This window comes from Myxocyprinus asiaticus, chromosome 3, assembly GCF_019703515.2.
Source record: "Myxocyprinus asiaticus isolate MX2 ecotype Aquarium Trade chromosome 3, UBuf_Myxa_2, whole genome shotgun sequence".
In the NCBI taxonomy this organism is placed as follows: domain Eukaryota; kingdom Metazoa; phylum Chordata; class Actinopteri; order Cypriniformes; family Catostomidae; genus Myxocyprinus; species Myxocyprinus asiaticus.
The window spans coordinates 33,239,793-33,267,552 of record NC_059346.1 but is presented as its reverse complement, the minus strand read 5'-3'; the positions used below and the strand labels follow the sequence as shown (position 1 = coordinate 33,267,552).

The 27,760-nt window shown below is 37.6% G+C and overlaps 2 protein-coding genes and 1 pseudogene across 4 annotated transcripts; all 3 read right to left on the bottom strand.

The window, feature by feature from the left end:
* Positions 1 to 4,948: 4,948 nt before the first annotated feature.
* LOC127427992 (insulin-like) lies at positions 4,949 to 9,999 on the bottom strand. Of its 3 annotated transcripts, none has more exons than XM_051676028.1 (3): positions 9,888 to 9,996; positions 5,739 to 5,905; positions 4,949 to 5,217 (listed from the first exon to the last, which is right to left on the bottom strand). In XM_051676028.1, exons 2-3 carry the CDS (start codon positions 5,896 to 5,898, stop codon positions 5,072 to 5,074), a joined length of 306 nt encoding a protein of 101 aa, XP_051531988.1. In that variant the 5' UTR covers positions 5,899 to 5,905; positions 9,888 to 9,996; the 3' UTR covers positions 4,949 to 5,071. The 3 variants fall into 3 exon arrangements, with proteins under 3 accessions (XP_051531988.1, XP_051531978.1, XP_051531995.1); XM_051676018.1 differs by lacking the exon at positions 9,888 to 9,996 and adding an exon at positions 6,057 to 6,205; XM_051676035.1 differs by lacking the exons at positions 4,949 to 5,217; positions 5,739 to 5,905 and adding exons at positions 7,975 to 8,243; positions 9,570 to 9,736 and having other exon boundaries at positions 9,888 to 9,999.
* Positions 10,000 to 11,654: 1,655 nt separating this feature from the next.
* LOC127420599 (pannexin-1-like) lies at positions 11,655 to 16,044 on the bottom strand (annotated as a pseudogene).
* Positions 16,045 to 19,752: 3,708 nt separating this feature from the next.
* Positions 19,753 to 22,862, bottom strand: epd (ependymin). The gene is made up of 6 exons (XM_051675995.1): positions 22,721 to 22,862; positions 22,496 to 22,530; positions 20,841 to 20,975; positions 20,506 to 20,692; positions 20,237 to 20,321; positions 19,753 to 20,067 (listed from the first exon to the last, which is right to left on the bottom strand). The coding sequence occupies exons 1-6, from the start codon at positions 22,845 to 22,847 to the stop codon at positions 19,944 to 19,946; spliced, it is 693 nt and encodes a 230-aa protein (XP_051531955.1). The 5' UTR covers positions 22,848 to 22,862; the 3' UTR covers positions 19,753 to 19,943.
* Positions 22,863 to 27,760: the final 4,898 nt, after the last annotated feature.

Here is a 27,760-nt window from a genome sequence, read left to right as displayed (position 1 = left end):
AGGAGACGGATTTTTGTCTACTGCATGTTGCTCATCAACGGTAGTGTATCCTTTGAGTTAATGAAGAGTATTCATAAACGCTACTGCATTTACTGTGTTTGTGTGTGTGTAACTACTGTACACAGGCTGGGGAGACCTGTGCGATGGACATCCAGCCTTTGGCACCTGGACAGATGAGCAAACGACCTAGCACATAAATTGTCTGGAACTATTTGCTGTATTTCTAGCACTGATGGCTTTCCGGCCAGTCGTCAAGTGTTTTCATGTCCTGATCTGAACCGACAACACAGCGGTTGTGGCATACATAAATTGTCAAGGGGAAGTTCAATAGCAGCCAATGATGAACTTGGCAATTTAGCTGCACCACCGGTGCGAGAAATATCTCCTACTGATATGTGCAACCCATGTTCCGGGCTACCTGAACCACGGCACAGATTTGCTCTCACGACAAGGCGTTATACAAAGAGAATGGAGACTTTGCCCACAGACAGTTCTGTGGATATGGGATCGGTTCGGGAAAGCCGAAATAGAAGACAATGCATTGTCGCCTATGGTACGAGGAAACTGTACTGCTAGTTGCACCGGAATGGCCCAACCACTTTTGGTTTCCAGAGTTAACAGAGCTCATGGATACCATCAGCCTATACTTCACTTTCTGCAAGAGCGCTTGGACTCTGGTCTTACCCCCTCTCAGCTTAAAGTGAGAGCATTGGGCGGTTATCAGTAGGCAGACATCCTTTGATTGTGAAATTCTTAAGTGGTACAAGGCGGTTGAGACCATCTCGCCCCAATACTGTTCCGATTTGGGACTTAGCGCTTATATTAAAAGCACTTACAGGCCCGCATCGAGCCATTAGATACAGTGAGTTTATGCATACTCTCATTAAAGACTGCGCTGCTTCTCGCTTTGGCTTCAATGAAACGTGCCAGGGACCTTCAAGTGCTGATTGCCGATGACTCTTGCTTCAATTTTGGACTGGGCTTGTCAAAAGCCGTACTCAAACCCAAAAAGGGCTACATGCCAAAAAAATTTACCACTCCTTTCAGGTTGCAGGTTATTACACTTCAGACTTTCTCCCCTCCTCCGTTTGCTTCAGACGAGCTTATTTACACATGGTCATCCCATAAGCCATAATCAGCAGCCTCTTTATCTCAAGTTTTACTACCCATCAGGCTAATGGCCTTATATCCATATTCACACACGTTAGTGATTTAAAGCATCCTGCGATGTTGCGCTACCCAAACCGGTTAGCGCCATCGCTATATATATGGATAGTTGACAAATATACAGTAAAAAAAAAAACTATTTTTTTGTAAAGCACAATTTTTGAAAAAAATAAATTAATAAATACATCTATTTATGTAAAGTCTGATATTTAAGAAAATATAAGGGGTCACTAACTTTGTCAATTCTTTCACTGTTTTTTGAACATTTTCACTGAACTGCACTGTAAATGTGTCCTATTGTGTGACATAACAAAAATGAAGAAAAAGTTAAGTAATATACAAAGAGCATGAGAGAGATTTATTTTCATTGTTAGACACTTATTTTCATATGGAGTTTTTATTTATTATGAAATTATGAATAACACCCCCCACCCCCATTACCTGTTGAACTTGTTGGACTTTTTCATTAAATGCTAGTCAAACTTTGCTGTCATCCTTTCAAAAATGTTGAAAATTATACCAGTTTATGATGAGTGATGATTATATCTACCCTAATGCAATATTCAACAGTTTTTTTAAACATATTTTGAGTTAAAAAATACATTTCTGGTTCTTTTATGTGTCACACCAGAGGACATTGTCACACTAAAGGACAGAAATGGTAGTTGTGGGATTAAAAAGAAAGTAAGAGGTATTGCATTCAAGCAATTTCATTTAACTGAATGAAAGATGAATGAAATTTTTTAATATAATTGTTGCATTTTTCAAAGCAACATTTAAACTATTTACTTTTTTCGTCGTTCTCTTAGGATCTCCTTCCTTCTGTGTGGATCCCTGTTAATTTTCTCTCTATACTTTCGTGTTCTCTCTCTCCCAGTCATTTTTCTCCCTCAATTCTTTCTGTCCAAAAATGAAAGAATCCAAAGAATGAAGGACCACATTTTATACTTAAGTAGTTTGCATGTAAATGTAATCTTCAATAGAGTAAAGTTTATTTGGCCTGCTGTCCGATATTGGAGGGATCAGAGCTCGAGACTCAACTTGAGTCCTGATTCCACCAATCCCCCCTGAAAACGCAAACTTTTGAAAACGGGTTTCAAAGTGCAAGTTTTTGAAAACGATGCTGTTATCGTCTCCGTGTAAACATACAAAAGCGCGAATTTGTGAAAACAAGGACGTCATGCGCACGCGTATTATGTGTTCAGTCTATAGGCATGGGTGCGAGTACTTCAAAACAATGCGCGAGACATTCAAAACTACAATGGCGGACTACAGGACTCTGTGTTTGTGCTGCTCAAGATTTTGAGTTTATTGACACTTCTCCAGCAAAGTGTAGATTTACTGCATCACTACTATGACCAGCGATCACCATCTTCATTGTTTGTATTCACGCTCTGTGGAAGAGTGCTCATGTGCGCAGGTGCGTAGTGTTTCTTTACAAAGTGACATCGCCAACAACTGGCCTGTCATGCATAATACAGCAGTCGTTTTCACGGATCCATGTGAACGGAGATCGTTTTGACAACGTTGTCGTCTGTATGCAAAACTTTTCAAAAATGCAAAGGAAAAACGTTTCCGTTTTTAGTATATCGTTGTCGTGTAAACGTACCCTTAGATGAATAGTGAATATTTGAAAATAGATGGAGATGGGGAGGAGGCGGGATGCCAAGAAAATCTGTCATGGGAAGCAGGTAAACTGCGGCTTATATACTCCTGCTCGTGGGCTGTGATTTGTCAGATTAAAATTGGCATGCTCCTCCCAAACCTCTGTTAATTAACTTTTATAACTATTTATTTTCATGACACTGAATAGCAGTATCATCATACATCATATCATCACTATAACAGTACAAATGTTCAACAAAAACAGCAGAAAGTAGTTTAATTATTGCAATTAAAACACTGAAAATGGTCAAAAAAAAATAAAAAAAAAATAATAAAAATTAAACAAATTTTATTTAATTAATTAATGATAATGATAAATGATTCTTTAATAGACGTTGTCCTCTTGTGTGACATGTTTGTCCTCTGGTGTGACAGATGAGGTGGTGTCACACCAGAGGACATTTTCATCTAAAGGATGTTTCAGCCTTTTGTGTGAGTTAATGACCTTGCTATTCTTAGCTAACATGTCATTAGCAGTTAGCAAGACACATTTGCACAATTTTCCATAATTATGCAGTTTAACATAGTTTTTAGTAAAAAAATATATATATATAATTTAGGGGTGTCACACCAAAGGACAATAAAACGTAAACACTTTTAGAGCTTTGAAACAAGTTAAATATTTGAACAATTTAGAGACAAAAACTTACCATGTGCACATGTCCTGGCCTTCACAGGGGGCTTCAGAAACATGACCTTGAATGGGGTTATAGAAACTAAATAAAGTCATACGTGGAATTGCCCGATTTAAAATGAGGATATGGTGTCACAACAGAGGACGTGGTTTTCAGTGACAAAATGTATCAACTTCCTACGCTTTTAGAATATATGGATGAAAAAAACTAATTGCCATTTACTAAAATAGACAAAAATATGCCAGTGGTATTTATCAACATTTTTATGCTTTTCTTTTTAATTTATAAATGTTAGAATTTATTGAACCTTGCTTGAGACAGTCACACCATAGGACAATTTTGAGATTTGGCTCAAAAAATTAAAAGAAACTAATGACAATGCAGTTTGTATAATAACAGGTCGATGTAAAGCAAAGAAATGTTTAATCATTTAATGCATTTTTAAATGATGACAATACTATTTATTAATTTTTATCTTGTGTGACAGCGAAAATGCCATGTCATGTCAACAACCCATATATCTATCCATTCATTATTTTGCTCCACACTTCTTATTCTGTTACGAATAGGACACTCTTTCGGTGTCTTTAACTACCCTATTGGCTAGTAGGCATCATTGCACATGCAAATCAGTAGCACGGCGTGATGTTATACATTCCCTATAGCATCAGCTATGACGCAGTGTCGAAATGACTGACTTGAAAGGGAACGATAAGGTTCCCTTTCAAGGAGGCGCCAGTATGAGAAAGAGAGAGACACACGGCCACTTTGCATGTGTGTCTGTGTTCATTTATGTTTATGTTGTTTTAAGTTAATTTATACCATTAAACTTTACGTTGACTGTTCAGCCGGTTCCCACCTCCTCCTTGCCCATCCTGAACCCGTTACATTCTCTTATCTTTCTATGGGTAATTTAAAGGACTGTATCCCTGGTTTCCTGAAAGGAGGGGATGAGAAATGGTAACCAGTCGTAACCTTATAGATTTTCTGCCTTCTAATTAAATGCAATAGGTCTTTTACCACTGGGGAGCCTTTAGCCCCTGTGTACCCTATCGTATACTGTAAAATCAGAGTGTTTGTGTGTGTGGATATGTGCATCTGTGCACAAACCCCATTTGAGAGGATAGTATGCAATTTGTGGAAAAGATGCTGTACCTAGTGAAGCAGGTGGGGAAGCTAGAGAACAGTATAGGGCTAGAGGAAAGTTTAACATTATTTTCTAGTAAATTGACTCCATTTTTAGATGTTTGTCAAAAAATCTCAGTACCAGTCAGAATCTGAGCACAGTCTAAATCTCAGGAGAATTCATATGGTACTGAACTAATTTGATTTGTTCCTGTTTATCTTATGGTTCTTAACATGTCAAATAATTTGTCCATTGTTTTCCCACTTAAATGGCTACAATTTTTATATTGCTTATTTTCATTCACTTTCCATGCTGCAATAATGAATAAAGATATTAGACAGATACCTAAAACATGTTCTGTGTTCATTTGATAACATTTTATTTTCTCAGAAAAGCACAAATCAAGAGCGTTAAAGCTGATACCAATCTGTAAACAGGCGGTGTCTTTGGCAGTTGTCATTAGAAATGTGCAGGTTCTTTAGCAGTAATTCTTCAGTTCAGTGTATGTGCATGTGTTGAAGCAACACTGCTCCACAATGCCTCTCTTCCTTATCAGCTCAGCATGATCTTTAAATGCAAAGTCAGACACCTCATTTTCCTGGCCAGATTGAGGAGGAATGAAACCTGGAAAAGAATACAACAATACTTTGATATTAGTCTAGTAGTTTAATATAAGTGTGAAACTGAACCAAAACTAGTTGTGGCATTTCTTTGTAACTGCCCCTATTCAGTAAAGAAAAACTGCAGATGATCAGGTCATTGCCACAACTTGGGTAAAAACAAAATCTGATTTTCCTCAAAATGAAAGGAGGTTTAGCCTTGTTGACATACTGTAAACCCTGTTTTACTATTTTACCTTATATTTGTTTTTGGGAGTCTTTTGCATTATTTGTCTTCCTGACTTTCACTACTATGCACAATTATTCTCTTACCTTTCTGTGGGTAAATTAAATATCTAAAACTTGAATAATGAAAACCTGCTTTTACCAATATTTTTGTTTTTCTATCCTCTTTATGCTCTGTTTGTATTTCAAGAACGTATAAATTAGAAACGTTACTATTTATCAAATACATTATTTAAAGTATAGGGCCAGTATCTGACCAGTACACCACAGTTCCTCTACTTGAAATATATTCGTTTATACCCAGGAGGAGGTCAACATCTCTCTTGGAGCTGCCACAGACCCGCATAAATGCTCCAACAAGGTCAGATCCACACAGACGATGCTGGGTTTCTCCATTTGTGTTGACAATAGAGACAGCCAAGAGGAACAGCAAAGCACCAGCCTGGAGCCACACTGCCATAATCACACTGAAAGAGACACAAAGTTGCATCGTTTATAAAATTGTGTGTATACATCCAAGTGCACAAAGTGTCATGAACAGTGATCACCTCATCTCTTTAGAAATGAAAAACAATTGTAAGCATTTATTGTTTGTTTACCATTCTGTCAGTCTCTTACCTGTTCTTGAAACAGAGGACAACAAATACACAGGATATAGCAGAGGAGCTGAGAGAGGTGAGATGGTTTGGGTCAAACAACGTGCCCTTCTCACTTTTATATTTAAACTGGTGATGCTGTTTTCAACCAGGTTTTGCTGTATTTGTCTGAATCATTGGAAAATGAGTCTTGTTTGCGCAAACACACTCCTTTTAAGCGACTGTCCAATCAGACATGCTACATTAGCTGCCTTTACCCAGCCAATTCAAATTAATGACTGAGCAGTATTACACTCAAAATATACAAACACATTCTGGTGCTTATTTGTGTAATTAGTCAGTGAAACACGTCAGGGACCTTCAAGTGCTGATGGTCGATGACTCTTGCTTCGATTTTGGACCGGGCTTGTCAAAAGCCGTACTCAAACCCAAAAAGGGCTACATGCCAAAAAAATTTACTACTCCCCTCCGGGCGCAGGTTATTACACTTCATGCTTTCTCCCCTCCACCGTTTGCTTCAGACCAGGTGGAGAGACTGCACACACTTTGGGCCGTAAGGGCGCTACATGCATATGATGATTGTGCAAGGAAAATGAAGCTGTAAAATCAGCTCTTTGTCTGCGTTGCAAGTCATTTAATGGTTTAGCCATTTCCAAACAAAGGCTTTCACATTGGATCGTAGATGCCATTGTGCTCGCATATGACTCGCAAGGCATACAGTGCCCTATTAGCGATAAATCTCACTCCACTAGAGGCATGGCCTCTTCCTGAGCATGGTCTAATGGTGTTTCCCTAGAGGACATCTGCTAGCAGGAGGGTTGGGCTTCCCATAGTACTTTTACTAGGTTTTTCAACCTGGATGTCAACTCTCTCTCTTCCCAAGTGCTTACTGTGAAGGAGAGTTAATCTATGTATTTCATTGCTTACTACCAGCTTATTTACACATGGTCATCCCGTAAGCCACAATCAGCAACCTCTTTATCTCAAGTTTTACTACTCATCAGGCTAATGGCCTTAAATCCATATTTACACACGTTAGTGATTTAAAGCATCCTGCGATGTTGCGCTACCCAAACCAGTTAGTGTCATCGCTATATATATATATATATATATATATATATATATATATATATATTTATATATATATATATATATATATATATATATATATATATATATATCCATTCATTATTTTGCTCCACCCTTCTTATTCTGTTAGGAAGAGGAGACTCTGTTGGTGTCTTTAACTACCCTATTGGCTAGTAGGCATTGTTGCATATGCAAATCAGTAGCACGGCGTGATGCTATACATTTCCCATAGCGTCAGCTATGGCGCAGTGTCGAATTGACTGACTTGAAAGGGAGCGATAAGGTTACGACTGTATCCCTGGTTTTCTGAAAGGAGGGAATGAGAAATGGTAACCAGTCATAACCGTATAGTTTTATCTGCCATCTAATTATATGCAATAGGCCTTTTACTATTTGGGAGCTTTTAGCCCCCATGTACCCTATCGTATACTGTAAAATCAGAGTGTTTGTGTGTGTGGATATGTGCATCTGTGCACAAACCCCATTTGAGAGGATAGTATGCAATTTGTGGAAAAGATGCTGTACCTAGTGAAGTAGGTGGGGAAGCTAGAGAACAGTATAGGGCTAGAGGAAAGTTTAACATTATTTTCTAGTAAATTGACTCCATTTTTAGATGTTTGTCAAAAAATCTCAGTACCAGTCAGAATCTGAGCACAGTCTAAATCTCAGGAGAATTCATATGGTACTGAACTAATTTGATTTGTTCCTGTTTATCTTATGGTTCTTAACATGTCAAATAATTTGTCCATTGTTTTCCCACTTAAATGGCTACAATTTTTATATTGCTTATTTTCATTCACTTTCCATGCTGCAATAATGAATAAAGATATTAGACAGATACCTAAAACATGTTCTGTGTTCATTTGATAACATTTTATTTTCTCAGAAAAGCACAAATCAAGAGCGTTAAAGCTGATACCAATCTGTAAACAGGCGGTGTCTTTGGCAGTTGTCATTAGAAATGTGCAGGTTCTTTAGCAGTAATTCTTCAGTTCAGTGTATGTGCATGTGTTGAAGCAACACTGCTCCACAATGCCTCTCTTCCTTATCAGCTCAGCATGATCTTTAAATGCAAAGTCAGACACCTCATTTTCCTGGCCAGATTGAGGAGGAATGAAACCTGGAAAAGAATACAACAATACTTTGATACTAGTCTAGTAGTTTAATATAAGTGTGAAATTGAACCAAAACTAGTTGTGGCATTTCTTTGTAACTGCCCCTATTCAGTAAAGAAAAACTGCAGATGATCAGGTCATTGCCACAACTTGAGTAAAAACAAAATCTGATTTTCCTCAAAATGAAAGGAAAACCCTGTTTTACTATTTTACCTTATATTTGTTTTTGGGAGTCTTTTGCATTATTTGTCTTCCTGCCTTTCACTATTATGCACAATTATTCTCTGTGACAAGGAGGAGGGCTGAATCAGATGATCAGCAGGAGAGCGAGATAAAGGGGAGCCGGAGGCACCAGTTCGAGATAGAGATGCACGTGGCAGTGTTGGATGTGTGTCTGTGTTCGTTTATTTTTTATGTTGTTTTAAGTTCATTTATACCATTAAACTTTACGTTGACTATTCAGCCGGTTCCCGCCTCCTCTTTGCCCATTCTGAACCCGTTACAGTGGTGCCGAAACCCGGGAGGGAGGAGGGAGGAGGGATGCGCTGTCGCAGAGTCCTGAGGGCCAGGGGAGCAGCCGCAGCCATCCGCTAGGGGCCAGAGGACTCTCTGCTGTCCGCCGGGGGAGAAGCGAGCTGTCGTCCGCCAGAGGGCGGAGGAGTGGTTGAGGACCGAGCGACAGCCTGTCCGGGAGCTGGCAAGAAAGTTCTTCTCTCTCTCCCCACGCCTCCCCTCGTCTCTCCCCCATGTTCACAGGAGGCGGGGTGGACCACCGGCTGACGGAATGGCCGGAAGGGCAGTGTCTCCCCTCCAGAGGTGGGAGGGTTGTAAATCAGTCCGGTGGCGCCTTGGCCTGAATCGGGCAGGGGAGGAGTGTGAAGAGGAGGAGGGCGTGGCTGGGCCGTGCAAGGCCGGCGCTGAATCAGATGATCGGGGGAGAGCGAGATAAAGGGGAGCCGGAGGCGCCAGTATGAGAGAGAGAGAGAGAGACACACGGCCTTGTTGCATGTGTGTCTGTGTTCATTTATGTTTATGATGTTTTAAGTTAATTTATACCATTAAACTTTACGTTGACTGTTCAGCCGGTTCCCACCTCCTCCTTGCCCATCCTGAACCCGTTACATTCTCTTATCTTTCTGTGGGTAATTTCAATATCTAAAACTTGAATAATCAACACCTGCTTTAACCAATATTTTTGTTTTTCTTTATGCTCTATTTCAGAACATATAAATTAGAAACGTTACTATTTATCAAATACATTATTTAAAGTATAGGGCCAGTATCTGACCAGTACACCACAGTTCTTCTACTTGAAATATATTCGTTTATACCCAGGAGGAGGTCAGCATCTCTCTTGGAGCTGCCACAGACCCGCATAAATGCTCCAACAAGGTCAGATCCACACAGACGATGCTGGGTTTCTCCATTTGTGTTGACAATAGAGACAGCCAAGAGGAACAGCAAACCACCAGCCTGGAGCCACACTGCCATAATCACACTGAAAGAGACACAAAGTTGCATCGTTTATAAAATTGTGTGTATACATCCAAGTGCACAAAGTGTCATGAACAGTGATCACCTCATCTCTTTAGAAATGAAAAACAATTGTAAGCATTTATTGTTTGTTTACCATTCTGTCAGTCTCTTACCTGTTCTTGAAACAGAGGACAACAAATACACAGGATATAGCAGAGGAGCTGAGAGAGGTGAGATGGTTTGGGTCAAACAACGTGCCCTTCTCACTTTTATATTTAAACTGGTGATGTTGTTTTCAGCCAGGTTTTGCTGTATTTGTCTGAATCATTGGAAAATGAGTTTTGTTTGCGCAAACACACTCCTTTTTAGCTCCTTTAAGTGACTGTCCAATCAGACATGCTACATTAGCTGCCTTTACCCAGCCAATTCAAATTAATGACTGAGCAGTATTACGCTCAAAAAAGACAAACACATTCTGGTGCTTATTTGTGTGACTGGTCGTAATTTAATTTCCCACGTTTTTAAAGATTTAATAGCAAACTACAGTACTACATACTGTACTTTAACAATTTTCTACAACGTTCCAGGATATTCATGTTAGAAGATATAGATAATGCGTTTAGGTCCAAAGCACAAAAAAGGAAAAAAAATAAAAATCTGATATTATTCATATTTTGTGAAAATACCTCCTTGTAAACTTTGTAGCCCCTCAGCCCTTTATGAGAATCTACAATCAATGTAATGTATGCCTGCTTGTTAGTTAAATGTGCAAGTAAGTTTCTCATAAAACTATATATAAAAAAATGATATTAAATATTTTTCTCTCTCAATTAGAGATACATATTTAGCTGAGAGGCAGAGCAAAGCTCATTTAGTGCTAATATATCTGAATATTTGATATGTTAAATATATAATTAATTGAACCTTATGATTTAAAGAAATCTGGTAACAGAGAAAAAAAATATATTTTTTTATGGAGAGAATGGAGAACAGTGAAGCCTTTTTTTTAAATTTTTTTATTACATTCTGTTTCATGACTGCAGTCCATTTTAAATCATTTTAAGAGTTACAGCTATAAACAAACACCACACTTTTCATGTACAGAGATTTATTCATTTCAATTTGTCTAGCAGTGTTCTAGAAGTGTTCATTTCCATAAGACATGCAACTAATTTTAATATCTCTGATGGATTCCAGGTAAGAATGTAAGGAAGTATGAAACTACATTAAAAAAAATAAAACAAAATAAATAAATTAATATAAAAAAAATAGCTACATAATTGAAAAGCATTTCTTAAACAATATAAAACAATAGGTCTATTTAGAATAAATGTATACAAATTTAATTAGCAAAATATTTAACTTATTACAAAAACTGTAGCTCCCCTAAACACAAGAGTCAGTGACATATAATTTACAATATATTACATCTATTGTACATTACAACCTGTATATTTGATTATTGCTTTTAGGCAGTGCATTGTTACATTATAAAGCAATATAATCCTTCTTCCTATGTTAACATTTCATTTGATCTTATGCATCAATAATAATCATTCACCCCATTCTTATTGATGTAAGGTATACACAAACATGCAGCTCAGTTATGCAGGTACATGTCTTTAGTTGCATTTGGCCACCTACCAGATAACTTTTTATTTATCAAGATAACTTTACCGGAAAACTAAGATTTGTAGTGTAAATTTAAACATTAAATATCTCACTGTTAGTTTCAGGCATTGCATAATGTTAGATTTTATTCATGTTCCCTTTACAATTTAAGGGAATCTTCAAAAATTAAACAACTCACATGTTACCAGTTTTTTTTTTAAATCAGTACAGCTAAAGTATATTGAACTTCAACATTTTAGTGATTTGATTGACTGGCTTTCACAGTTTGTGTAAACATTAGAGCTTTTGAATATATACAGTCTATATATATATATATATATTATATCTGAATATATTTCAGACCACCCTGTGTCTTACATCTTTCACACAGCTGCAGCTTTTTGCTGTCAGTACTCCATTATCCAGCAGAACAGAAACATCTAGAGAGAAAACAAATATTCATATGAGCTGCTATACCAACAGTTCCTGTAACAAGACTGACATGTTTTATTATTGTGCTTTGTTGCTTTTTTGTACTTGTATTCTGACATATCAAATGATGTGTTCATTCCCTTCATATCAAAGAATGCAAAAAACATAAATAAAAATAATTTTTAAAAAAAATAATAAAATATATAAATATATATTTATTTTAGTAAACCAACATCATACTGTCAAAAAATTCGACTTCACGTGGTGTTCTAATCTTCACATACTGATGTCACACTTACCCTTTAGTTCAGAAGATACTTCTGTCTTAGTTGACTGAGTCTTCCCATCGACAGTTTGGTATTGTTTCCTGTCCACCATGTCAGTTCTCACTTGTCCCAGAGTCCTGAGGAGACACATGGTGTCAAAAGCTGCATCCCCACACTCTGACAGCAGCTCTAATACCTGCATACACACACCACAAATATTTCGCTTTCCCTCACTGATAACAGTATCCAGATCTGGGAATTAATGCACTTTCAAACACCATGTATAAAAAACTGTCGAAGAGATAAAACAGTTGCATAAAATGACATATACAGATGTACAGTATACACACACCTGCAAACATTTGTAGCCCTTGAACTCACTTAAGTTCTCCTCCAAGAACAGCAGGTAGATACCGAGGTCATCATAGTGCCGCACAGTCGGCTGCAAATCCAGGGAGTGACCGAAAGCAGGCAGTAGGCGATACAGATGGAGGAACTGAGCACGCTGGTGCTGGTGGGCAGGTTGGAGGGCAGCGTAAAGTACAGCAGGTACTAACAGTACATACACTGCCAGATTAATGCAACTTAGAATGTGAAACACACCCACTGTTACTAGCTTACATTGCACTGCATCTGATACCCCACTCTCATTTACTAATATACCTGGAGACAACACAAAAAACACAATTCAGTACACAAACAATAGCAAATCATTAGTACACCAGCACAGATTAAGAGACACACACTGGTGCATCAGATGCATGCAAACACACACAGAGACAGACACAGTGGTGCTATCTATGTAACACACCTGTGCGCAGGTTACAGTAGAACTGGTCACTGGGTGACACCCAAAAGATGTAGTAGGTCAGATAAAAGCAAGCCAGCAGTAAAGTGAGGGGTGTTAAAACCTGACAAAGGAGATATTTTTGCAGCCAAAGCCCATGAAGCATGTTTTGTCTTTAGGAACTGCTCTACCAGAGGGTACTTAAAACAACCACTGAGAGACAGAGATAGAGACAGGGGAGATAGATTAGAGATTAAATTAATAAGGATATTTTGGGTTAGGACAGAGCTTCAAGATATAAAGGAGATACAAAGATAGTTTAGAATAGCAAAGTAGTCAATTTATCCCAAGCATTCAGGCAAGAAACAACTTGCAAGGAAGAGTGACACTCTTTTGTTGACAAAACAAACTTAATATTGTTTAACCCTTTAAGCTTTAAGATAATGATGAATTCTGAGACTCTCAGCCTAAGAAAAAAACTTGAGCCAATTTTTTTTTTTTTTTTTTTTTTTGGCATTATATATCTCAGATTGTACATAAGGTAGCTCTGAAAATAATTTGCTTTGTCCCCAATTATGTCTCATGTAAATGAGTAATTTTTGTGTCGATACAGCAAAGCAATCAAAAACTATAGCATTACAAAAATAATTTATCCTAGTGTCCAAAAATGTCTCCAAGTGTCCAAAAGCCTCTCCCAAAAATAAAACATAATAATTGTACATAATAACTTACATACAAACACAATAAAGACTAAAGGTTTGCATAGCATGCAGACATGATTTTAGTAATGAGTTTCATTCTATGCCATTTACCATATGCCACCGTTAGTTCCGGTGGGCAGGGTTTTGTGTTCGGTTAACCAACCAGAGGAACAACATCAGAACTCAGTCGTCTTAATAAATGTGTGAAATCTTCTGTCATCTGTAAAAAGCAAGAAAATCTAATGGAAGATGCAAGGAATATCTCATCACACATTGTGACTTTATTTTAACTACTGCTATTGTAACTGACTTGATGAGACAAAGAATATGATATTAAATTGAGACAGCAGTAAAGCTGGAAAAATATTTGATCAAGCTAAGTATAAACATTGTTTTAATTTTTCCAAATAAAATAAGTCAAATCAGGGGCGTAGATTCCAGGGGGATGGGGGTAAGGTAACCTCCCCAGTAATAAAAACAAGCAAGTACAAAAAAATCAAACAATGCTTTCAGATCATACACACAGTGTTGTGTATTGATGTGATGCCTGACGTAGGGTAGAAGAATAAAGATGGATGACGAGTTCAATCTGGTGTCTGTGTGGTTCGACCTGAGATAAAGAGTGAGGTTACAACAATGGCGACGAGGATATAACAAAGACTCATTCGTTAGTTAAATCTGACAGTGAGTTAGGCGTGCGTCACTCTGACGTGTTTATTTCAGCTAATTGAAAAGTTTAGCCTTGAGATAGACAGCGCGCGTTAAAGATGGACAGAGCCGTTCCCAAGTTTGACTGCTACAACGATCCAGTCACGTTAGGTCCGCGATAGACAAGATGGCTAAATGCTTTTGAACTGTTTGCCGATGGGAAAGGTTTGATCCTGACTGACAATGCATCCATCGCTACAAAACAAAGACGGAGAGCCTTGCTTTTACATCATGCAGGGACAGACATGCAGGATATTTTCTCCACACTCACTGACACAGGAGGGCCAGCGGATTATGCGCAGGCAGTAACAGTACTGAACGCATACTTTGTGCCTCAGGTAAACACGACATTTGCAAGACAGACATTTTATCAGCTAAAGCAGAAAACGTGACAGACTGTGCAACAGTTTGTCATGTTTAAGGCAAGTGGCCAAGGATTGTGATTTTAGAGCTGATAAAGACAACCAAATAAGAGATACTGTTTTGAGTCGATCCAACTCTGAATATGTGCGCAGAAAATTGCTGGAGGAAGGCACATATTTGATACTTGCTCGCACTTTAGAAATTGCAGCGCAGTGCGAACGTGTTGAACTGCAGTGGCGCCGTTGCACATCTCTCCAGAAACTGAGGTAAAAAAGACGGCGAGTCTTGTGTCCAAAAAAAGGAGTGAGAGATCAGAAAAATGAATGCAATATAGCAAAGGAAGAGCAGATTCGGATAAAACTTGTTACAGATGCGGACAGACAGGTCATCTTGCAAAAGATTATAAACGCCCCGCACGTGGAAAATCATGCAGAAAGTGCAATGGAAGAGATAATTTCGCAAAAATGTGTAAAATAAAAGAAAGCTCAAAACAGACAATAAAAAGAGCTGAATCAGATGAGAAGAATCAGGAGTTTGCATTTGTTGTAAGAGAAGAGAGCAACATGGACAAAATAACATTCTCAGTAGGGGGCGTCAGACTACCAATGTTAGTTGACTCAGGAACAACAAGCAACATAGTGGATGAAAGAACATGGGAAATACTGAAAGAAAAGAAGATCAAATGTGTTTCAGCCAAATCAGATAAAAAAACTGTACGCATACTCATTGAGTGAACCCTTGCCAGTGAAAGGAATTTTCTGTTGCAAGGTAGGAATTGGAAAATGCAGCACAAAAGCTGATTTTACAGTTATTCGTGGGCGTGGGGAGCAAAGACACAGCAGTTAAATTAGGAGTGCTGAGGATTGGAGTTAATGTTGCGGTGGTGAGTGATGTGAAGTCAATGATACGACAGCAATACCCCAAATTGTTCTACGGAGTAGGCAAATTAAACACAAAACAAATCAGCCTGCATATAGACAGCATGGTGACGCCAGTTGCACAGCCCCTTAGGCGTGTTCCGTTCCACCTCAGAAAGGCTGTTGAAAAAAACTGACCACCAAGGAAGACGAGCAGATCTCGGCAAATTATGTGGAATTACAGAGACTGAGAACTGCCATTCAAACAGGTTGTTTTGATGATTGCCCTGCATACAGACATATTGCGGGTGAGTTAAGTGTCATTGGCCAAATAATACTCAGAGGAACAAGAATTGTGGTGCCACAGTTGCTGCGAGGAAGTGCGTTACAGTTGGCTCATGAGGGTCATCTTGGTGTAGTAGGAACAAAACAACACCTGAGAACAAAGGTTTGGTGGCTTAGAATGGACAGAGCCGCAGAAAGGTTTGTGAGGACATGTCACGGTTGTCAGCTGGTAGCGAAACCAGATGTTCCCGAACCACTGTCACCCACAGTGATGCCTGAAAGGCCATGGCAAAACGTAGCCACAGACCTACTTGGTCCATTACCTGATGGATATTCGATTCTGGTTGTTGTTGACTATTACAGTAGGTACTATGAATATGCAATCCTCAGATCCACAATTGCAGAAAAATGTTTGACAGTTTGGAGGACATTTTCAGTCGGCACGGACTTCCCTTAACAATCAGGTCAGATTGTGGACTGCAATTCAAGTCTAGTCAGTTTCAGACGTTTTGTCAGGAGAATGGAATCCACCACATCAAAACAACTCCAAAGTGGGCACAAGCAAATGGAGAAGTGGAAAGACAAAACGCATCATTGATGAAACGAGTACGGATTGCCCAAGCTGAAGGCCAGGAGTGGAAAAGAGAGCTACGCAAGTATGTGACTGTCTACAGGTCCATACAACACGCCACAATGGGCAAAAGCCCAGCGGAACTTCTTTTTCAGAGGAAGATAAGAGGAAAGTTACCAGACATCACAACTCCACACAGTGATCTTAAAGCTCGAGACAGAGATGCAGAGCAGAAAGGAAAACCCAAGATATACACAGACCCTAGACGAGGCACTAAGACATTAGACATAGAGGTTGGAGATCAAGTGCATGTGAAGCAGGATAAAACAGACAAATTCACAACAACATTTCACAGTATGCCTCACAAAGTCATACACAGAGAAGGTAAAAGTGTTATCGTTCAGTCACCCACCGGAGCAAAATATGCCTGGAACACAACATTTGTCAAGAAGTTTCATGGAGTGGAAACACCGACAGTGAATGGTGATATGAAATGCGCTCAAGAGCTAAGTTGTGATGAAGAACAAAAAGGAATTGCAGAGGAATGCAAAATGAACTGTGAAACAATTCAGAGAGAGGAACAAACTCCTAAGACATACAGGCCTCAATGACATGAGTGACTAATGAAATTAAAAAGGATTGACGGGGGAGAAATGAGATGGAGCTGAGAAAAAAAAGAGGAAATTTTAGGTTCAATGAGTTCCATAGACATGAAAGGTTATATGAGTAAAAAAAAAAAAAAAAAAAAAAAAATGTATTATGCCATGGTTCATTACATCTGTGTTGAAAGCACTGGTGATGTTCTATGAAGGTGTATGAGCTGATAAGAAAAAAAAAAACAGAGGTTGTTACATGTGTCCTGGGTGTTCTGAACTGTGTAAGTTGTAAGAAAATGTGAATGAGAACTTGTTAGATGGGGTGAGTTCATATTCAAGTAGAGGGGGGATGTTGTGTATTGATGTGACATCATGACGTAGGGGTAGAAGAATAAAGATGGATGACAAGTTCAATCTGGTGTCTGTGTGGTTCAACCTTAGATAAAGAGTGAGGTTACAATACATAGCAAGTCAATATATAAACACTACAGAGCATTCATTAGACACTACATCGGAAAATGGAGAATATAGCATCCAGGGCATGTAGTTACAGACAAAAATAGTTATTGTATATAGTAAGCGCATATTGTGATTTCTGTCAAAAAAATGAATGTTGAATGTATATAGTGCTTTTCAGACACTACACTCAAAGCACTTTACACAGTGAACAGGGGACTCTCCTCAACCACCACCAGTGTGCAGCATCCACCTGGATGATGCAACAGCAGCTATAGTGCACCAGTACACTCACCACACACTAGCTAATAGTGGTGAGGAGAGAGTAGAGTTATAGAGCCAATTTACAGATGGGGATTATTAGGAGGCCATGACTGAGAAGGGCCAATGGGCAGAATTTGGCCAGGACACCAGGGTTACTACTCTTTTATAAGAAGTGTCCTGGGATTTTTAATGACCACAGAGAGTCAGGACCTCATTTTAACATCTCATCCAAAGGACAGTGCATTTTTGCAGTATAGTGTACCCATTACTATACTGGTGCATTAGGACCCACACAGACTGCAGGGTGAGCACACCCTGCTGGCTTCCCTTACACCTCGTCCAACAGCAACCTTAAGTTTCCCCAGGAGGTCTCCCATCCAGGTACTGGCCAGGCTCAACCCTGCTTAGCTTCAGTGGGAAATCAGTCTTGAGCTACAGGGTGATATGGCTGCTGGTAAGTATAGTAATCACAATTTACAGTAGAACAGTGAATATATTGTATACTGTAAGTCCTGCAAGTAATACAGTATTGAATATCTGTATATTCAGCACTTGCATACTGTAAAAATACAGTAGTCCAACTGCAAAAGCCCAAAGAACAAAGAAAACTCTAAATGAAAAGCACATTACAGTACATTCAAAAATGTTTTGCACCTGCAAAATCAAAGTTAATGAAAGATTCATTCTGCCTCAGCATCACGTCTTCCTGCTTTGTGTATTTTGTACAATTGGTTTGATCACATCATTAGAAAAAAGTGTGAAAATGTTGAGTCATTGTGCACAAGTTTTGCAAAAAGAGTGGATGAGATTTGCAAATGGTGTCTAACTACCTGAACTTGTTTAAGGTTTTGCCAAAAGAGTAATTGATTCGACAAATGGGTTTAGGCCACTGAGCATTTGGTTCAGAGAATGGGGTTTAGTGTTTTAGCAATTCAGAAAAACTAAAAGAAAAATAAGCACAAATAATTACACAACCACAGGAAGAGTATTTAGAGGAAAGCTAGACTATAAATTCCTTTACAATTTTTATCTCTCTGTCCAGGAGTGCGTATGAAACTACATATGTGAAATGGGGAAAAAATTAGGAATGTAATGTAAACGTCACAAAATAAGAAGTGAAAATATGAACGAATTAAAGAGGCTCTAACAATTGAAGTTGGGAAATTTCCTTCATTTTGCACAGAGAGACGGATGTGCTGGTTAGGTATCCCTCTGTAAAAATACGTAAGCAGTTTTGGAATGTGCTTCCCACAACTCTCATTATTGCTGTCAGTGACATTGACCTTGCAACCTCAAATACATATTGCATGCACATAATTCAATACAGATAAACAAAGGAACTTTTGAGTATTCAATATTTCTGATTAAAAAACAAACAAAAGCCATTGTAGCACAAAATAAGCTTAAAGAAACGGTTAATTTGCCATTCATCCTGCTAAAATCAATGTCATCACAACATGTGTGCAGCATTTAACGTATTCATTCCTCTTATAATTTTAATAGCATGAAACAGCTGTTCATAAACACGGCAAGAACCAATGACGTTTTGCTTTACTGCAGACTGTGTTTTACAATTCTCGAAAATTCAGAGCTAAAAATTAAGGGTGGGCAAAAGTAAGGTGTGGGACACAAAATCTACACAAATGATAAAACAAAATACAGTACAAAGCCAAGTTTGAGAGCCACACAGCGTGTTTCATCTGTATAAAACACAGATGGTATATAATATATGAATGACCTTTTATGAAACTCGTGTCACTGCATTGTGCATATTTTCAAACACTTAAAACTTTTAGATTTTAATTATAGTTCACTTTTATCTGGCTAATTTTAACTTGTTTTTTAAATTTAGTGTTAGTAGCTTTTGCCATCTTTGTGTAAGGATCAATTCTAGATTACTGCAGAATTACTGCACTTACTACTTTTCTTAGTACCTCTATTACCTCTACTAGGTGGTTTTGGCCATATGCAGTAGTGAGACGGACACTTATTGTGTTGATATTTTTTGTGTTCACTTATTTTTATCATATTTATACTGTACTGTAAGTGACAACTTTAAAAAAGTATTATTTCTGCATTAATTGCTCTATGATTATTTTCTCCATCCTACAATATTTTATAAAAATAGACATTGAAATGGATTTCAGTGAAAGCTTAGCTTTATTGACTTCATTAGAGTGAAGAAACAAAGTTGCAAAAGACATAAAATTAGTGTCGTAGAAGCTACAGATTTGAAGAAAGACAGATGGATGCAGGACATATTTTTATTTAAATGCTCTTTTTATTATTGTATATAGCCATCTTTGGCAGTTTGTGTGTCATCTTCTGTTTTTCAGTCATGGAACAGGTCGAAGAAGCTGTGGTCGTCTGGAGACTCTTCGAATGCCACACCATCACAGTAGGGCGGGGGCACAAAGACTTGTTGGTCATCAACTTCCGTTTCAACACCATAGAAACTAAGGTATGATTGATATGTTCAACAAAATGACAGGATCCATTAAAACATAGACATCCATAGACAAAAAAAAAAAAAAAACTAAAATCTTACGATAGGCTATTTAATAACACTCTTTTTAGTGTTTTTTAGACATTCAGTCTGTGCTACAGATTTTTTTCTTCATTTACCTGAAAAGAAGGTCCTTCTTATCACCAAAGTAGGAGCTGCAAACCGGCAAACAGCCGCATGAAGTGGTTGACAGGGAGTAGTGAGCTGAAAAGAATCCCAAAAATAATAATAATGCTTGTTTTAATTGTTGAAAAAATAGTTATTACCCTTATTATTTAGGCAAACAAATGTGAGGTTAACTTCCTTTTCAGATTTGATCTTAATTACATTTAAAGTAAAGAGCCTCAAAACAAAAAGAGACCAAGCACGAAAGTAAAAAGGTAATGACCATGAAGTTCAGGCAACTTTCCGGTCCACACCCGGACTCTAAGTCCCTGTTCTGTGATGGAGGGGCTGCCCATGTAGATCTCAGATTCATGAGTGGCATCAGTTGGAATCTCCATGATATGCTTACGGAACTGCAGAGTCTCCTTCTTGCAACTCTCGTTTTTGCTGTCTATCTCATAAAGTACACCCTGTGTGTTTGTATGAGTAAGAGTGAGAAAGAAAGAAAAAGTGTTTTATTATATATATTAAAAAAAAGTTAACAAGAATTAGTGAAAGCAATCACGAACTGAAAGAGGAAGAGAAATAGAGAGAGAGAAAATTGGTAATCAGGCCTACCTCTTCAAAATGTAAGAGCACATCCAGATAAGACGTTTTGTTTGCGTGAGTAGTGTCCTCCACAAAGCGAAATTTATTTGTTTTGGAGTCATAACTGAATTCTCCAGATGCAAGATCATGACCCCCCGTTGACACCTGAATGTGTGTTTTGAGACAAAAGAAAAAAAATAGTAAAAATAGCTTTTAAAGAGTACAAATTATTTGTTTTTAGCTTTCATTAGATCAACCAGATTTTTATATTAGTTGGGTACAACAGGGCTAAAGGCACCACAGGGTAAAATTCACTTTTGATTTTATTTTCTCCCAAAACACTAAACTACCCCAGTACTTTCCTTTACACCTGTTTGTCACTATGCACTGCAAAATATTCCTGATCCATGAGATCATTGTGTGCAGTGTCTAAAGTTTGATTGTGAGGTCATTTTATCTAATATTTAATCATTTATAAAATGTTGCAAATTTATGTAGCTAATGAGAATCCCTGAAATTATCCCATTTATTTTTTTTGACAAAATGCTTATTTATCATTTTCAGTTTTGTTCAAGGTGATTAAATAAAAAGTTTTTTTTTTTTTTTAATAACTGTCCAATAAGTAAAAGGATAGTATTTGGGATTAAAAAAAAAGACCCCCTGTTGTAGGGGCTTAAGGCCCCCATAAAACAAATAGTATTTTTTAAATTGGGCGATAGTTTTGTTATGAAAAATGCTGAAAAAGGGTTCACATCGATTGATACAATCACAATGCAGATATAATATTTGAGATGTTATGAAATGTGACTGAAATTAACAGAGAATGTTTAACCCTTTTCTGAAGTGGTTATTTTGAATAAGTATCTAAATTTGTTACTCAAAAAGCATCTTGCCATCTCATTTGTTAAGACCCCAGCTCACACACAGAGAATTCGTAATGGAATTATCTCACTCAATTCACCACCTCGCATGTTGCTTCCGATTTCTGCTCCTGGTTAAAACAGCCCATAACTGCTGGTCTAGGATCATTTTCCCAAAGCCAAATCCAAACCTTAACTGTTGGTGGAACATGAAAACTGACTCTAGATTAGTGGTTGTGGATAACATCTTCTGACATCACTTGCTACATTCATGCGCAGAGAAAACTAAAGCTATAATTGATTGCATATTGATAAGGCAGTTATTATATAAAAATAAGGCAGTGTAATTTGTGGATTAAATATTAAGTTGTTTTGGTTGCATTAAACATGATTTCATCTATCAAAAAACATTTAAATACATTCGGTCTCCACTTTATACTGAGCACCCCCACTATTTTTAAAAGCACCCTCAGTGATTTTTATCTGGCCTGTGAGTGCCAAAGGGACCATTTCTAATAATTGTAGGCCTGTACACATTACTGCATTAGATTATTTCATAAAAGGTGCAAATAAGATCTCTATCTAACATTTAGAAAAGGCAATGTCTCACATTACTGAAATTCTATGTTTGACTCTTGAGCAATGCTACACTTAAAAAGTGGCTACATGCAGTTATTATTTGTACTTGATCTAACTCTTAAAAATTAATTTTGTTGGTGTAATCTAATACATTCAGGTTGGTTTGGTCTGACTTCATAACATTTTTTACTTAAATAAAACCAGTTAATTTAGATGTTAGCACATGAAAAAATTTCATACACTCACCACTTTCATTGTTCCACTTGTCAATGGTGGTGCATCTGAGAAAGAAATAGAAAAAGTAACATTTACAGTACAACATAATCTGAAGCTTGGGAGAAGATTATCAAAATGCTAGTGCCTCCACAACTTCTCATATTAATTTTAGAAAGTTTAAGGGGGGAGTGGGAGAACATTACAGATACGTATTACTCTTTTACAAAAAAGAGAAAGAATGTATAAAGCTCTTACGACATGGCTGGCGATTAGACGAAGCCCAGGCAATAGCACAGAGGCACGAAAACACCACACAGAGCAGCTTGACTGGATGCATCATTGCTTTCTCACTTTCCTCAGGTCCAGACACATACACCCTCATTCAGACTGTGCTTTATATATATATATCCCCTGCACCCAAAAAAAAAATCCCCCCTCCCTTCTGTCTCAGGACATCCAGCAATAGAATAAACAAAAGATGTTTCGAAATCACCTTCTGCTGTAAGTGCAAATGATGAAGCTGGACATCAGAACTTCAAAATTGGCACAAATAACCATTTACAAGGAGACAAATTTAATTTAAACAAACAATCCACTGTCTGACGTCTGATCAGCACTCAGGGGTGCTGGCTCCATTCTGGTGGACCACAAGTCCAGAGACAGTTGGTGTCGCTTCACATAAGGACATTGGTTCATGTAAGGTGATGATTACACTATGGAAGCCCTGAGTAAACTTCTTAATCAAGAGATAGACAGAGAGAGAGAAAAAACATAACAAAAACAAAACTTGGTTACACAGGTGTTAAAACAAAAGCCCATCTGGCACTTTTCCTGGTCATGGAAAAGTACTAGAGGACTCCATTTACAATTCTTAGATGTGTCTGCTTATAATGATACAATGGATATCTTCAGTATGTCAATCACATTGTAATGCAGTACAACTGGGAATAAAGTTATTTTTGTCTTTGTTAATTAATGTATTAATTAATGTGGAGGACTCTTTATTAGTGGTGTTTGCAAATTGTCGATTTGAATAAACTCCTAAACAAAAGTATTAAAAATCAAAGCATAACTCGTTTTGCACCATTTGTGCTATAAAGAGATGATGCCTCAAATTATGTGGCTTGTTGAGGAGAGGCTATTACTTTTCTAAGCTGACTTTTTTAGACAAATTTTGCCTGGCAGACAATATAATGGGCAAAAAGTCACATACTGTACATTTACATCCATGGAGGGACCTGAGCCATACACTATTTGGCCACACCCCCTTTTAATTAACATGTTTGGCAAATCTTAAAGTTACACCACACAGTGGCATTCTAAAGAATTGTGTGCTTCCAACTTTGTGGAAAAAGTTTGGGAAGGGCCTCTTTCTGTTCCAGCATGACAGTGCCCTTGTGCGAGGTCCATAAAGAAATAATGTACTGTCTGTATGGAAGAATTTGACTGACCTGCACAAAGCCCAGACCTGAACCGCACTGAACATCACTGGCGTGAATTGGAAGCCGACTGCGTGCCAAGGTCCATCACCCAGCGTCAGTGTCTGACCTCACCGATGTCTGAATGGGAGCAAATTCCCAATGCAACTATATTCCAACATCAAGTAGAAAGCCTTTCCAGAAGAGTGGAAGATATTATAGTAGCAAAGAGTGGGACTGATTGCTAACACACTATAAATGATTCTGTTGGCCCTATTATCCTAACCATTACTTCAACTCTGTCAGACAGAGCAGAAGAGGAATGGGCAGAAGAACAGTTGTCCCTAATGATATTTGCTCAACAGTATTCTGGTTGACTGTATTTGTGCATGGTACAACAATACTGGGCAACAAGTCCAGCTAAATCTGAGTGGTTTTATGGTTACATCTATCATTTACGTAAACCTTCAGACAAGAAAACAGGTATTAATATTAGACAAGTAGTTGACCTACATGGCTTCTATACTACATACTGCAGTTTAGAGGCCATGTACTGTACTGTGTAGTCCATGTACTGTATCACATGTTCATGACATTTGCTTTGCTAATTTGTCAAAGTGAATTTCTACTTTGTCTAATCCGCAAAATTCTAATGTAATGTATCATATTCCTGCAGAACTGAGGAGCATCTTACAATGTAGAGTTGTACGATATTTTTGTGCCAACTCTTACTTACATTTTTACAGTATTCTTAAGTTAGGCCGATTTCTTTGTACTTTGAGACAATTTGTTACAATAGAGTCAGTGAATTTTCTTTTTGACAGTGATTTTCACCCAGCATAAATTTACAGTACTGTAATGTAGGCTTAGTCTCAAATAAACCCTTTGAACACTTCCATATTTTCTATAATATTATGTGCTTTAACTGCAAAATATATAGAGATTGACCTGCAAAATTCTCTCTGGTTGATAGAAGTTTTTGTATCAGTGATCCCAATGTGTTGTGAGCAGTGGAATAGTTTGATAGGTTTGTGTGTCATATGAAGTCAATGTTTAATTTTGACAGAAGATAATAGGTTTGTGAGGGAAATATTTGATGTTGACAGGGAAGTTTGAGGTTTGTTAAAATTTGAGTGTAGTTTTGATATTGTGTTATAGTTTCGAGGAAATGGTGAATTGTTCAATGAAATGTGTCTTAGCAATCAGGAAAACTGTAAATGTTCAACAAGCACAAATTAAAGTAGGTGTTCAGGTGTCCACAAATTTTTGGCCATATGGTGTATCTAGGGACCAGAATACCATAGAGACTAAGGCTGTTATTACTTGGTCCATTAAGCAGAAATGTTAAAAATCAAGTTTCTTTTTTTTTTTTTTTTTTCTTCTTCTTCTTCTTCTTTTTTAAATAATACCAATCACAGCTATTACTGAGGCTTGGGAGTATAGTTTTAATATGGTTTGCAGGGGCCAATCCATTTGGCTACATCATAATCCAGAAAGAATTCTCTGAATTATATTTTGACAGCCAACTGCAGCCAATGTAGAGACCTTAGCCAAGGCATTATATGACAGAATTTCCAGAGGTTAAATTTGAGTAGTGCCACAATAATGTATTGCAGACCTAGATCAAGATCCAGACTGATCAGGGGACATCTTGGCCAAGACCAAGGGGAACTTAATATTTTCAAGTTTGAGCTTTTTGTTGATTAATATTCATCAAGATGCAATTTTTAAGAGTAGATGTGTTTTTGTAAAGTTTTAGCACTTTAACAGGATTGCCACAGTGATCTTTTGAAATAAGAGAATAGCACTTATGCACATTCCATCAAAACATGCACAGTAATCTATATGTAATTATTGCAAAATCACTGAAGAATCGTTAGGATATTTTGAAGTGAAGAACTTTAGAAGTGAAGAAATGAAGATATTTACTGAAGTACTGTAGTTATTGTCACCAACGTTGGATGACTATGACATATATGACTACTTAAGTGTACCCAGAATTCCACACAGCTGCACTGTCAGTGGTGATTCTTCATTGAAAATTCCTTTTAGTCTAGGTCTAGGGTTTCTATTTTTAATTAAATGGTTCGGTCAGTTGATTTTCACCCATCCAAGTTGATTTAGTTATCATCTGCTGTCAGTCACACAAGAGGCAATCAGGTGTAGATAAGCAAGCTCGAAAAGCTGAATTCCACTGTTGTGTTTGTGGTGTCTTGTGTATCCTTGGAATTGTAAATAATAATAGCTGTTTTTTATTCTCAAAGACATGCACAAGTTCAACTGAATAGCAAGAAACTTTAAAGAGATTTGAATGCAGTAATTCACTGATTATATTTCTGGGAAAGAGGACACAAGAAAACCACCTAAATGTTTGTTTAGTAACTTTCATTATTGCTGTTTCACAAAATGTGCTTTTAGATGTTACAGTAAATATCTGGGTGTAGAAAACTGACAGATCAGTTTTACAGAAAAGCATCTAATTGATGCACATTACAAAATTAGGAGAAACAGTATGCTTTCTCACTCATATGGTATACTATATTGCGGGTGTCAGAAAAAAAAAATTCCACTTCTTGTGATGTGGAAAGGTTTGGTACTGTACAGAGATTCACTGTCTGTGTAACTGATTAGTGATTATACATACTGTATGCTCAGCAAACATATTGTTTTCTTAAGCTGACTTGCTGACAAGGGGTATAGAGCAAAATAAGCCTTTCATTGTTGATGTGCACAGGTAACATCAGTTAAACTAAAAGGTTGGGGTAAAATACAGTACATACACAGAGAGAAGGCAACCATCCTTGTGTGGTTGATGCAGAGGAGTACATTGACTATATCAGAGCGCAGATGTTGAACTGAAGTCAACTTTGGGGTTTTTGTTGGAGACAATGCGGGATGCTTGTGACTGGTGATCCTTAGTTTATTTGCTTTCCCTGCTTGATGTCTGTCTTGTTTTCTAGGCAAAAGGGAACATCAAACCAGAGGGAAAAGAGAAAATCACAATCACATTTTTAAAAACAAATCTAAATTACTGTTAATTAGGTAGGGCTACAGAATTAAACATTGCGTTTGCCCAGGTAGCTGATATCAGCAGTCAGAAAATTATTCTACAATATTTATCTTGCATCATGTAGAAGAATATTGGGAAGAATTTGAGATACTCAGAGTGCTAGATCTAAGTATTAGAAATTATTGGTCGGGGTCGGTGATCAACTAACTTCTAGAGCAGAGAAAGAATGAAGTCTTGGTATTGTAATCTTCAAACCAATTATTTTCCTTTAATTTGGTGATGTCTCTATTTTAGAACTCTATATGAAATAAAAATGCAAGCAGCATTTATGGGGCCAAATGCAGCCTACATTTCACAATGTAAAGAGTCAAAGGTCGACAAAGGTACAACTTAAGATGATGAAACATAACCTTTATGGTACTAACCCAGAGTTTTACGCACTGTACCACACAACCTACAGCCATGTGTGTTGCCAAAGAGACACACCAAGTTGAGAGTCAGCCCACAAAGGCATTGCTGAGAAAATTCTGATACTCCTACAACCATACAGTTTTGAATACAAACAGATCCATGCCGAGTCAGCCTAAAAATATATTCACAATCACTAATGCTTCTACATCTTGCTAGAAAAGACCTTGTCATATTATTAGTGACCGCTCTGGATTATCATTGCCATCTTGGCTGCTGGCGCTTAGCTCGAGCCTGTGTTTGTAGCCTGCTAGCTTTTTTAGCATCGCTTATCTATATTTTCAGCTTTTAATCTTTAATCTCGGCCATTTTTCAGCATGCATCTGTTTTCTTCCCCCTGCATTATTCTCTTATCGCGATTCAACTGCATGCATTTTTCCGCTTGTATCCACGTTCTAT

What these genes read in the sequence shown, in the direction of transcription:
- LOC127427992 (XM_051676035.1), bottom strand. Translation starts at nt 9,729, where the DNA reads ATGGCAGTGTGGCTCCAGGCTGGTGGTTTGCTGTTCCTCTTGGCTGTC. An exon ending in AGATGCTGACCTCCTCCTGG is followed by an intron (nt 8,244 to 9,569) that starts GTATAAACGAAT and finishes ATTCTTTTCCAG; the next exon opens with GTTTCATTCCTCCTCAATCT.
- epd (XM_051675995.1), bottom strand. Translation starts at nt 22,847, where the DNA reads ATGAGGGTGTATGTGTCTGGACCTGAGGAAAGTGAGAAAGCAATGATG. An exon ending in CAAGTGGAACAATGAAAGTG is followed by an intron (nt 20,976 to 22,495) that starts GTGAGTGTATGA and finishes ACACACATTCAG; the next exon opens with GTGTCAACGGGGGGTCATGA. An exon ending in AAGAAGGACCTTCTTTTCAG is followed by an intron (nt 20,068 to 20,236) that starts GTAAATGAAGAA and finishes ATCATACCTTAG; the next exon opens with TTTCTATGGTGTTGAAACGG.